Source organism: Palaemon carinicauda, chromosome 35, assembly GCF_036898095.1.
Source record: "Palaemon carinicauda isolate YSFRI2023 chromosome 35, ASM3689809v2, whole genome shotgun sequence".
NCBI lineage: Eukaryota > Metazoa > Arthropoda > Malacostraca > Decapoda > Palaemonidae > Palaemon > Palaemon carinicauda.
Genome location: NC_090759.1, coordinates 14,585,622 through 14,597,803, shown reverse-complemented (window position 1 = coordinate 14,597,803; position 12,182 = coordinate 14,585,622). Strand labels below are relative to the sequence as shown.

The 12,182-nt window shown below is 44.0% G+C and overlaps 1 protein-coding gene across 1 annotated transcript in view; it reads left to right on the top strand.

The window, feature by feature from the left end:
- Positions 1-12,182, top strand: part of Not10 (CCR4-NOT transcription complex subunit 10) — a 176,227-nt gene that overhangs the window by 85,207 nt on the left and 78,838 nt on the right. The window contains exons 8-10 of the mRNA XM_068358766.1: positions 5,281-5,432; positions 6,026-6,228; positions 7,926-8,038. Of these exons, the coding sequence (XP_068214867.1) occupies positions 5,281-5,432; positions 6,026-6,228; positions 7,926-8,038 (468 nt within the window). The remainder of the gene's footprint in view (positions 1-5,280; positions 5,433-6,025; positions 6,229-7,925; positions 8,039-12,182) is intronic.

Below are 12,182 nucleotides of genomic sequence, written 5' to 3'. Positions count from 1 at the left end.
GGCAGGAGCCTCATGCTATGCGGCATCCTCCTCAACCCATGAGGCAGGAGCCTCATGCTATGCGGCATCCTCCTCAACCCATGAGGCAGGAGCCTCATGCTATGAGGAGCCTCATGCTATGCGGCATCCTCCTCAAACCATGAGGCAGGAGCCTCATGCTATGCGGCAACCGCCTCAACCCATGAGGCAGGAGCCTCATACTATGCGGCATCCTCCTCAACGCATGCGGCATGAGCCTCATCCCTTGCAGCATGAGCCTCATCCCATGCAGCATGAGCCTCATACCATGCAGCATGAGCCTCATCCCATGCAGCATGAGCCTCATCCCATGCAGCATAAGCCGCACGCCATGCAACATGCTCTGCTTACCTTACAGCATGCTCTACATACAGCATGCTCTGCATACAGCATGCTCTGCATACCTTACCGCATGCTCCTCAGTCACACATCTTTGGTTGTTGCCAACTCACAAGACTGTCAAGCAGTTTCATAACGTTGCCTTCTGGTCTGTTGCTTTTGCACCAGTGAAACCCTCACTGAGAGAACTTAGCTTTTCTTGGATATGGTTCCTGTAGATGATAAAGTGCTATTCTCCCTCCTTCTGATATTCCCTTGAGGACTCTGTCATTTGGAGAGGAGCCTTTAGCTGCTTAGCCTCCTATGGACTTTTATTTAAGCATAACATGCTTCCAGGGAGGGTAATGGTTCCACTTCAGTCGCTAACCCCGTCTGTTACCACACCTGCTCCCATAGACCTTGAGCTTTGTTGCAAGACATGCAGTCCAAGCTTAGTCCTTGTTAGAGGATTTTTTGTTTACGGAGTCAGTGTGTCACTGGGAAGACGTTCAACAACCAGCAGAAGTGACTTGTTGTGACGCAGTGCGGCAACCTCAGCAACCCGATAAGGAGTTGTCTGTACGACCCAGACAGTCTAGACAGTTTCGGGTTGTCGCTGTACTTCCTCGCTTCCCCATGGTTGACAGTTCACAGACTGTGCAGCAGTACCATGATCTTGTGTCCGGCTCCGTCAGACGACTGGCTTTTAAGAGCTCCCACAAGTCGTCGCTGTCTGGAGATTCTCAGATGGACTATGGATCTGACCAAGGAACTGGGCCTCCTGGTCAATTTTGAGGAGTCCCAGCTCGTCCCATCCCAGACCATTGTCTACCTGGGTATGGATCTTCAGAGTCGAGCTTTTCGGGCTTTTCCGTCGGCCCCAAGGATCTACCAAGCCCTAGAATGCATCCAGAGCATGCTGAGAAGGAACCGATGCTCAGTCAGGTAGTGGATGAGTCTAACAGGGACACTTTCATCGCTGGCCCTGTTCATCGAGTTAGGGAGACGCCACCTCCGCCCCCTTCAGTATCATCTAGCTGCTCACTGGATAAAGGACATGACGCTAGAGACGGTCTCAGTTCCTGTTTCCGAAGAGAGGAAGTCTACTCTCACGTGGTGAAAGAACAGCTTTCTTCTCAAGGAAGTCTACCTTTGGCTGTTCAGAAACCCGACCGCCGTCTCTTCTCTGACGCATCAGACACGGGCTGGGGTGCGACTTTGGACGGACAGGAATGCTCGGGAACATGGAATCAGGAGCAAAGGACACTTCACATCAATTGCAAGGAGCTGTTGGCGGTTCATCTGGCCTTGATAAACTTCAAGTCCCTCCAGCTTAACAAGGTGGTGGAGGTGGACTCTGACAACACCACAGCCTTGGCTTACATCTCCAAGCAGGGAGGGACTCATTCGTGGAAGTTGTTCTAGATCGCAAGGGACCTCCTCATCTGGTCAAAAGATCGAAAGCTCACGCTGGTAACGAGGTTCATTCAGGGCGATATGAATGTCATGGCAGATCGCCTCAGCCGGAAGGGTCAGGTCATCCCCACAGAGTGGACCCTTCACAAGAATGTTTGCAGCAGATTTTGGGCCCTGTGGGGTCAGCCAACCATAGATCTGTTCGCTACCTCAATAACCTAGAGGCTCCCGTTGTATTGTTCTCCGATTACAGACCCAGCAGCAGTTCACGTGGATGCTTTTCTGCTGGATTGGTCCCATCTCGACCTGTATGCATTCCCGCCGTTCAAGATTGTCAACAGGGTACTTCAGAAGTTCGCCTCTCGCAAAGGGACACGGCTGACGTTGGTTGGCTCCGCTCTGGCCCGCGAGAGAATGGTTCATAGAGGTACTGCAATGGCTGGTCGACATTCCCAGGACTCTTCCTCTAGGAGTGGACCTTCTACGTCTACCTCACGTAAAGAAGGTACACCCAAACCTCCACGCTCTTCGTCTGACTGCCTTCAGACTTTCGAAAGACTCTCAAGAGCTAGGGGCTTTTCGAAGGAGGCAGCCAGAGCGATTGCCAGAGCAAGGAGGACATCCACTCTCAGAGTCTATCAGTCTAAAGGGGAAGTCTTCCGAAGCTGGTACAAGGCCAATGCAGTTTCCTCAACCAGTACCACTGTAACCCAGATTGCTGACTTCCTGTTACATCTAAGGAACGTAAGATCCCTTTCAGCTCCTACGATCAAGGGTTACAGAAGTATGTTGGCAGCGGTTTTCCGCCACAGAGGCTTGGATCTTTCCACCAACAAAGATCTACAGGACCTCCTTAGGTCTTTTGAGACCTCAAAGGAACGTCGGTTGTCCACTCCAGGCTGGAATCTAGACGTGGTCCTAAGGTTCCTTATGTCATCAAGATTTGAACCTCTCCAATCAGCCTCTTTTAAGGACCTCACATTAAAAACTCTTTTCCTCGTGTGCTTGACAACAGCTAAAAGAGTAAGTGAGATCCACGCCTTCAGCAGGAACATAGTTTTCACATCTGAAACGGCTACATGTTCCTTGCAGCTCGGTTTTTTGCTAAAACGAGCTTCCTTCACGTCCTTGGCCTAAGTCGTTCGAGATCCCAAGCCTGTCCAACTTGGTGGGGAACGAACTGGAGAGAGTACTTTGCCCAGTTAGAGCTCTTAGGTACTATCTAAAAAGGTCATAACCTTTACGAGGACAATCAGAAGCCTTATGGTGTGCTATCAAGAAGCCTTCTCTTCCAAGGTTTAAGAACTCAGTTTCTTACTAATTCAGGCTCCTGATTAGGGAAGCACATTCTCATCTGAAGGAAGAAGACCTTGCTTTGCTGAAGGTAAGGACATATGAAGTGAGAGCTGTGGCTACTTCAGTGGCCTTCAAACAGAACCGTTCTCTGCAGAGTGTTATGGATGCAACCTATTGGAGAAGCAAGTCAGTGTTCGCATCATTCTATCTCAAAGATGTCCAGTCTCTTTACGAGAACTGCTACACCCTGGGACCATTCGTAGCAACGAATGCAGTAGTAGGCGGGGGCTCAGCCACTACATTCCCATAATCCCATAACCTTTTTAACCTTTCTCTTGAATACTTTTTATGGGTTGTACGGTCGGCTAAGAAGCCTTCCACATCCTTGTTGATTTGGCGGGTGGTCAATTCTTTCTTGAGAAGCGCCGAGGTTAAAGGTTGTGATGAGGTCCTTTAGTATGGGTTGCAGCCCTTTATACTTCAGCACCTAAGAGTCGTTCAGCATCCTAAGAGGACCACTACGCTCAGTAAGGAAGACGTACTTAATAAAGGCAGAGTAATGGTTCAAGTCGTCTTCCTTACCAGGTACTTATTTATTTTATGTTATTTTTGAATAACTAATAAAATAAAATACGGGATACTTAGCTTCTTTGTTAACATGTATGCTGGTCTCCACCCACCACCCTGGGTGTGAATCAGCTACATGATTATCGGGTAAGATTAATATTGAAAAATGTTATTTTCATTAGTAAAATAAATTTTTGAATATACTTACCCGATAATCATGATTTAATTGACCCACCCTTCCTCCCCATAGAGAACCAGTGGACCGAGGAAAAAATTGAGGTGGTGTTGACAAGAAGTACTGGAGTACCTGACCACAGATGGCGCTGTTGTGTACACCCCCACCTGTATAGCGATCGCTGGCGTATCCCGACCGTAGATTTCTGTCGGCAACAGAGTTGACAGCTACATGATTATCGGGTAAGTATATTCAAAAATTTATTTTACTAATGAAAATAACATTTTCAAGTGTTGCTCCCAGAAAATCTGCATAATATAACTACCCACTTGAGTGAGGGTGTAAGGTGTGGCATATTTAGCTTTATCAGATGTGTTAGGAAAGAGGAGATGGGTAAGGAATATTTTAAACTAAAGGAATATGTCAAACTATTTGGAGTTCAGGTACTGTACACAACAAAGAGCCACTTACATTTAGAATTATATAACATTGAACTGTCTGACCAGTCTTAAAGATCCTATATTTCTCTAGCGGTACCTCTGAGGATCCAATGTCACACTTTGGTGTCATCCGTTCATGTAACCATAAGTTTTATTATGGAAAATATATTCAGCTTTAAATGTTATTTTCAGTTTACTCTTATCTTTATTCTTTTATCAGTTGCTCTACAAAATGTCAAGGTAAGTATGATGACATATGATGTCATTGCATCCTGGCCAAAAGTCATGATCCTAACAGCGATTTTGTCATGGCCGTGATCACCAGAGAGTTGAAATGTTATTGCTGTGAGGCTATTAGTATATGATTGAGTCCCTTGTTATTGACTTAAATAAATCACCTGATGTCTAAGCAACATCCTCTCAAATAAGTGAAAAGGACAAATGATCATAGTATCATTCTGAAATGTCAAATTATCCCAACCTATAGAAGTCAGCAAGTAGCCTCTGAGTCCAGGGAAAATAAAAAACTGTTGCAAAACGACTCCTTTTAACCAGGTGTGCCATATCTTAAAATGGAGAAGGGTACCTTGCTTCCATTATAGCGTACTAATGATCTGATTATTTTAGAAAATAATTATTTCACTCTTAAGATTCTTTCTAGAATACAGTATTGGTGATTTTAGCGGAGGATGAATGCTGTGACTGTGAGATATGAAGTGTCAAGAGAAGGAAAATTATCAATGCTGCTTCTTATGCAACATCCTCTTTAGATTTTATAAATATCATTCCTTTAGGTTCCATGTACACATTATCTCTTCTTAAAATCATTGACAGATCTTTAATACATCAATGACAACATAAAGTTGGAGAGAGCACTACAGAATTCCACATTTTTAGTATTCAATCATTTTGTTTGTTCTGCAATTAAGTTTTTTAAAGATTTTAAATAATTTCAATTCATTATTTCCCATATTAAGGACTAAATTTTCTCATCTTCTCAACCAATAATTATGCTTTTATATATAATTTATGAAATCTTTTCTTTTTCAGTACGTATGGTCCTAGCTTAGGTGTAATGTATTACAATAATCTAGGCGTAATTCACCTTGGCCTAGGAAAACCAACAGTTGCTTGTCTTTATCTTCAAAAGGCCTTACAAGAAACACAGACATTAAATGACACAGAATCGCCAGAGCCTTCAGGTAATTATATTATATCAAGATGAAATATATTTTGTTTTTAATTTTACTGTATTCAATCGATAATTGTTGAGCTAAGATGATCTTAGTTCGTAGCATTTCATGTTGAAAATAATTATGATTTAATTTATTTCAAACTAAAAACTAGTCATCTGGTTTGATGGGATGTCAAATAATGAATGTTTATTCGCAGTCACCCACTTCTTTTTAAAACACACATAGATTTATGTTTTGGTCAGAAAACTTTATCTGCCATCTGATTCTGAGTATGTTTCTGTTTTTAAGATTTGAACATTTTCAAAATTTTTAAGAAATGCAGGCTTGATGGATAGAATTTAAATATCTATTTATCATAGGTTTTAATTTCTAACTTATTTTCTTATCAATAAGATTTGATATACTGTATATATTTTATCTTATGAATTTATTCTGTCCAGCTTTTTAAGTAAAATTTGACACAAGGGTCTGGTAAATCTCCATCTACTTAATAATAACCCATTACTGTTCACCCTTTTTCAAATACAGTAAATCACTAGTAATTTATATTATTTACTACATAAAACTGAAAGGGGACTTTTTTTCTTTCTATTTTACAGGAGACTGGTTATCAACACGTTCAATTTATCAGCTCAGTAGTAATGTACAGTCAGAACTTTATTACAATTTAGGTGTTACGTTACTTCATATGAATAAACCAGATAAAGCATTTGACTTTCTACTGGAAGTTTTACAAGTACATTCCACAAATCCTCGCTTGTGGCTAAGACTCGCTGAATGTTGTATAGCTGTACACAAATCGGTAAGTTTTGGTAGGATGTGTTGCATTTTTCAAATTGCCATGCATTGATAATCATACTTTGATAATAGTGATCTAAAGATTCTTTTCAAAAGCTTTGTTTTAATTCTTCATTATAAACTCTATGTGGATAACCCCCACCATCTCCCAGTCTATTATCTTTGGGTAGAGGCAGTCAGAGGGAAACTCTATACTATACATATTTCTCATAGCTCAGTTGTATATAGTTGCTCCAAGATAAGTTAACTTTTGCTTTCTTGACTTTTAAATACAGTACTGCTATTTCCCAAATCAAGTTCCTGATCATTAGAATGATAATTTTGACAGGTTTAGTCAGAAAGTTTTAAGGCTGCTCAAGAGAATTTAGTCTTTATAGCTAATGAGTAGTGTGGATCATGTGATTTAAAGTACCATATCTTTTGACGTATAAAACAACTCTTTAAACCAAAAAAATCACCCCAAAAATTGAACCTTTAATCCTGTGATGTATCCGAACAGGTAACTAGATACCATAGCCTAGCCTAAGCTGATAACTGCCTCGTTATGGTAACTATCGATGTAAATATTTGTATTTGAAACAATTCACTCTATAATGCTACGCTAATAATGTAATAAAACCACCTACCTGATAATTCCACAGTGAAATGCATTCGTAAATTGTAAGTGTTCTGATCAGCTGTGCGGCACACGTCAACAAAACAACTTCTAGGAGTGCTCATATTAGCTTTATATTTTCATGGTGTTGCTGGTGATTCCATAATCAGTTATTCATTAAACATTTATTATTATTTTGGAGGTAAATAATAATTTTGGATCATAGACAACCCTTATTTCTCAATAAAATACAGATTTGACATAGAATTTAGAACAATTACAATAGTTGCTTAAAAAAATGTAAAATTTAAAGAAATTTCAAAACCTATTTTATTCCCATTTTATTCTCATAAGCGACACTAATATTATCAATACGTTTAATTAGAATCCTTCAACTCTTCTCACTCATCACTTTCTGTTTCAAAAAGTTTCTCTAACATATCAGGTGATTTGTCGCAAATTCCATCATCGTATGGATTCCAGTTTGAATCCGGTGAGTTCAGGTCATCTTCGTCCTCGTTATTGTACAAGATATCATCCTCAGTACCATCCATGTCATTAGATATCCTGCATTTTTAAAATAATTTTTATTACACTTTCAAATTTAACATTCGCCCATGCTTTCACAACAAACTCACAAAGAACATCCAATGAGGTTTTGCAGTTTTCTGTAGGGCATATTTGGCAACCATGCATAGAACGCATTTCTTGCTTACATTCGGCCATGAGCATGACTAAAAGGATCGATGTTGTTATTTTTGTTGATATTCATGTTAATACTGTACTTTATTTCATGATTATTTAATTTTAAGGTCAAGGTAAGCAAAACAACAAATACCCTCAAAGTTCTTTATTTTTAAAGGTAGTTTTATACCTACAATATGAGCTAAAATCAAGAAATTTTGCCTAGAATTTGGGTTCGTCTTATCTGTAGGTCTGCTTATACGCTGAAATATATGGTACTTTAGCCAATGTATCTATTGCCACTCATCTGTAGAAATGTGATAGCCTCACAATTAATCTTTTTCTGTTCAAGTACTGTACAGTACAAGATTCTGTATTTTATGTTTTTATTGAGAGTTAATAAGTTCCTTCTGTTTATTCAGTGCCTTAAGGATGATATAAGCATCAGGAAGTCAGTAGTGCAGGGAACTGTAGGTGTTGGTATACACCGAAAAATCTGCATTGCCACTTGTATTGACAATCATAATAAGAAAAAGTAAGTCATGTTTTTTTGTACTGGATTATTCTTTATGTGAGAAAAATCTACATGTTTTCATGTGTAGAGAGAGGTCATGGCCATGGATAGGTTAGACTATGACATTTGTTATTCTTTGATGAGAGGTAGAGAGTGAGTTTCTTTTGTTATTTATATATTTATTATACAGTCAGAATTGATATGTATCTCTTGATACTAAGTTACTAAATATAATAGATTTTATTTAAAAATATATTGCTCCGTAACTGGAATACAAAGCTACGCTGTTTATTAGGGGTATTATTTTCGGAGAAGCTGAAAGGAAGAGGCATTAAAATTTAGCGAGGGTTAACTACCCATCCTGCTAGTTAGCAGGGGGATAGGGGTGAGGGGGGTAGCTTGATACCCCTCCCACACCTGTGATTGAGCTCACTTTGCTTTTGTCTTCTCGCTTATTTTGGACTGCCATTAATCTTTGTCTTTTTAACTTATGCTTTTCTTCTATATGTATGAAAACATTCTTGATGTTTTCTTGTTCAGTAACTAACTGGAATACAAACCTATGCTATTTATTAGGGTTATTACTTTTAGCGGAGCTGAAAGGATGAGCCATTAAAATTTAGCCAGGGTTAACTACCCATTGCGCTGGTTAGTGGGGATAGGGGGGTGTAGCTTGCTACCGCTCCTGCTCACACACCGGTGATTTAGCTTGCTACCGCTCCTGCTCACCCACCGGTGATTTAGCTCACATTTTCTTTTGGCTCGGATGGTGTATGGTCGTTGCCATTCTTCATCCTTCGCCTATTTGGACTGCCATTTAATGCTTTTATTTGTACTTTTTCTTTCACTAGTATGTGTGTGTGTTTGTCGAGTGTCGGGAGTGGTCTGCCTCCCAGTGGGAAAGGTTTGGATGATGGCGGAAGAAGTCAAAGCGGGATATTTTTCCTTTGATTGTTTCTTCAAAAGGGGAAAAACCCAAGACCTCTTCTTCCGCTTCACAACCTTCCTCCGAAATATCTGCTTGTTCGGTCTCCTCCGGGAGACCGTCGAGTAGTACCATAGACCCTTTAATTTACAGCCAACCCTGGTCCTCGAGAGATGATGTTGCTTCCCCTGCTAAGCGGCCCTACAACTCCCCCGGGGTGAGGCCTTGTCTCTGTCTCCCTTTATACAGGTATGGTCATCCTTGGGGCTTCCTGGTCTGCCCTCCAAGGACTCTTTACTGCGCTTTATCATCCGTTGTGCTAGTGCGCAGCCGTCGTCGACTTTGGAGGTAGATCCTCTGGCGTGTGTTGACGTGGTAGTGTCTGAGGCATCTTCTGTGGCTGCTACCAACGCCCCTGCATCTTCAGACTCTCCAACTGTTGCTGCCAACTCTGTTCCTCCCATTCCAGCTCATCCTTCAAGGGGGTAAACTTAGTCTTTTTATGGTCTCTCCTGCGAATGTTTCTCCTCTTCGGGGGAGCTAACTTATAGAGACTCTTTTGCGGAGGACTGCTGCTTCTAAAGATCAGCTTGCTGATCCACCGGCCCCCAGAGGGCGTCATCGATCTCGTAGAGCTCGCCTTCTACCTCGCCTTAGAGGTGGCCCTTCACCATCGGTGAAAATCCGCCGCTTCGGCTCTTCAGCCTCAGCCTCGCAGCCGTCTCCAGTAAAGACGCCTCCACTTCAGTCGTCTTCCGGCCCTAGACTTTCACCTGTTCCTGGACCCTCTCCTGACGACGCTGTCGCTAGTCTTTGGACTTCAGTCCTGGACTCTTCTGTGGATCGTTAGCGATCCCCGTTAGTGGATGTTTGCCCTTCCAAAGGGCACATCCCAGTTCCAGTTCAACCTTCACGCCGTCCTGCTGACCTGCCTTTACCGTTCCTGTCACCTCATCATCTGCCTGTTCGTGCTGTACTTTCTAAGCGTTTAGCTGTGCGTAAACGCTTGCCAGCGCCCTACAGTGCACCAGCGGTCACCAGCATCTTGTGAGCACCCTCCAGCATATCAATTCTTTACAGAGTGTGTCAGTGCTCTCCAGCGCATCAGGGCCCTTTGGTGCCTCAGCACTCGCCTACTCGCCAGCGCATTCCTATGCCCTAGCAATCTCCTGTTCGCCAGCATTTGCCACCTCGCTGGCGCACCTTGGCTCACCAGCGCTTCAGCTCTCGCCAATTCGTCAACGCTTGCCAACTTGTCAGTGAGCCCCTGTGCAGCTGCACTCTCCTATGCGTCAGCGTGCTTATGCGTAGCTCCGTTTTCCTTCGTGCCCGTGCTCTCCAACTCGTAAGCACTCTCCAGCACACCAGCGGTCTCCTGGGGGCCAGTGGTCTCCGCACCAGCGCTCGCCTGCGTGCCAGCGCTCTCCAGGTTGCCAGCGCTCACCTGCGTGCCCGTGCTCACCTGCATGCCCGCGTCCACCTGCATGCCTGCGCTGACCTTTGCACTCCGTTTCCTGCACACAAGCAGTACGTAGCATCGTACTGCGTGCCATCATTCTCCTGCACGCGAGTGCTCTCCGGCTCTCCAGCACTCGCCAGCGCGCTCTTGCGCAATTGCACAAACCATCTGAACAGGTTTTACAATCTCGAATAAGCAAGGAACATCACAATAAAGACTGTGACAGGTTACCATCGCCTCACTTCCCTCCCCAAAAATGTATTACAGTACGCCGCGACCACCGGGAAAAGGGAAAGGCTCCACGGAAGGGTTCAGGATTCCGAAGATTCATCCTACAAAGGTGGACCCATCACCAACATCGGTTGAGACTCTTCACAGAGAACCTTCGGTCCCTTTCCTTTCAGGGGGATCTGTCCGACCGTGCATCTGTAAGCAAACAGCCATGGTCAGAGCAGTAGTGGAAGCCTTCAGGCCTGCCATGTCATCACGCTCGTCTCTGACCTCCCATCCATCAGCACCAGCAGACCTACCGCGAGGAACCTTGGCTTCTTTTCCCCGGAAGAGGAAAAGAGGAGTCTCAGATGTGATCGCATCCCCAAGGGTGAAGCTAACACCTGTTATGCCTTCAAAGCCCGTCCCTCCTGTCTCTCCTGCCGGACACTCTTCTAACTTACCTCTGCCGAGGGAGTCGCGCGAGGCCCGAACTTCCTCCCTTCCACCTTCGGAGGATATTTCTCCTTGCACGGAGAGTTCTCCACCAGGAGGGACAATCTCGTCTGGTCTTCGATGCATGAGTCCTACCTCTCTCGGAAGGAATCTAAGGACTCCAAGACTCTTCTGAAGTCCTCTTCAAGGACCTCCAAGCCTACAGGAGCCGCTAGTCACTCTAGGGATGCCCACGACCTACCCCGAGTGGACCTCTCTGGTGTGGAAGAAGGAGACTTTGCTACTAGTCCCACTTTGTAGGGGGAGCAGAATGAGTCAGTCATGCATTCAGACAGGTTCTGACTCTTATTAGGTACTCAACAGGTTTTTGGACCCGGAGATACCCTCACAAGTGGGCAAAGACGCAGTCTTAGATCGTGTCTTCGACACTCATTAGCCCTCTAAGACCAGTGCCGACTTGCCCTGGTCTCAAGGGCTAAAGAGTGCTCGGCTAAGATTGCCCAACAGCTCTCCGAGCCCTCCTCCTCTTAACATTCCAGCTCTACCGCCAAGCTTCTCCCACCTCTTCGCGTCCAGCAGAGGAGGTATTTTGAGATCTTGGACGAGCCACATCCAGCTCTTCCTCTCTATCATTCTCTGGAAGAGCGCTCGTCCAGCTCTTCCTCTCTATCATTCTCTGGAAGAGCTCACCAAGGGAGTCTCTCTAGAGAGGCTCTATAGCCGCCAGGTCTTGTTCTCGGCAACAGAGATCCTCAACCAGGAGAAGGTCACGAAGTATGTCATGCAGGCTACTTCATGGCTTGATATGTGTTTGGGAACCCTGGAAATCTTGGTTCGAACCGAGGAATGCACCAGGAAAGCGATGGAAACTTTCCTCCTCTCAGGCACACGCACCATCGAGTTTCTTGCCCATCAAGTCTCGAACTTATAGGCAAACACCATCCTGAAATGTTGAGATGTGGTGTCTGAGAGATTCCACCAGCAGGTCCCAAATGCCAAGATTGCCAGGCTCAGGAACTTCTCTTTAGAGGGACCTCCCTGTTAGAGCAGAAAGACGTGGAACACGCTGCAGAGATGGAGGAAGTCCCGCCAGGACTCCCTCCTCCATAGGGCTT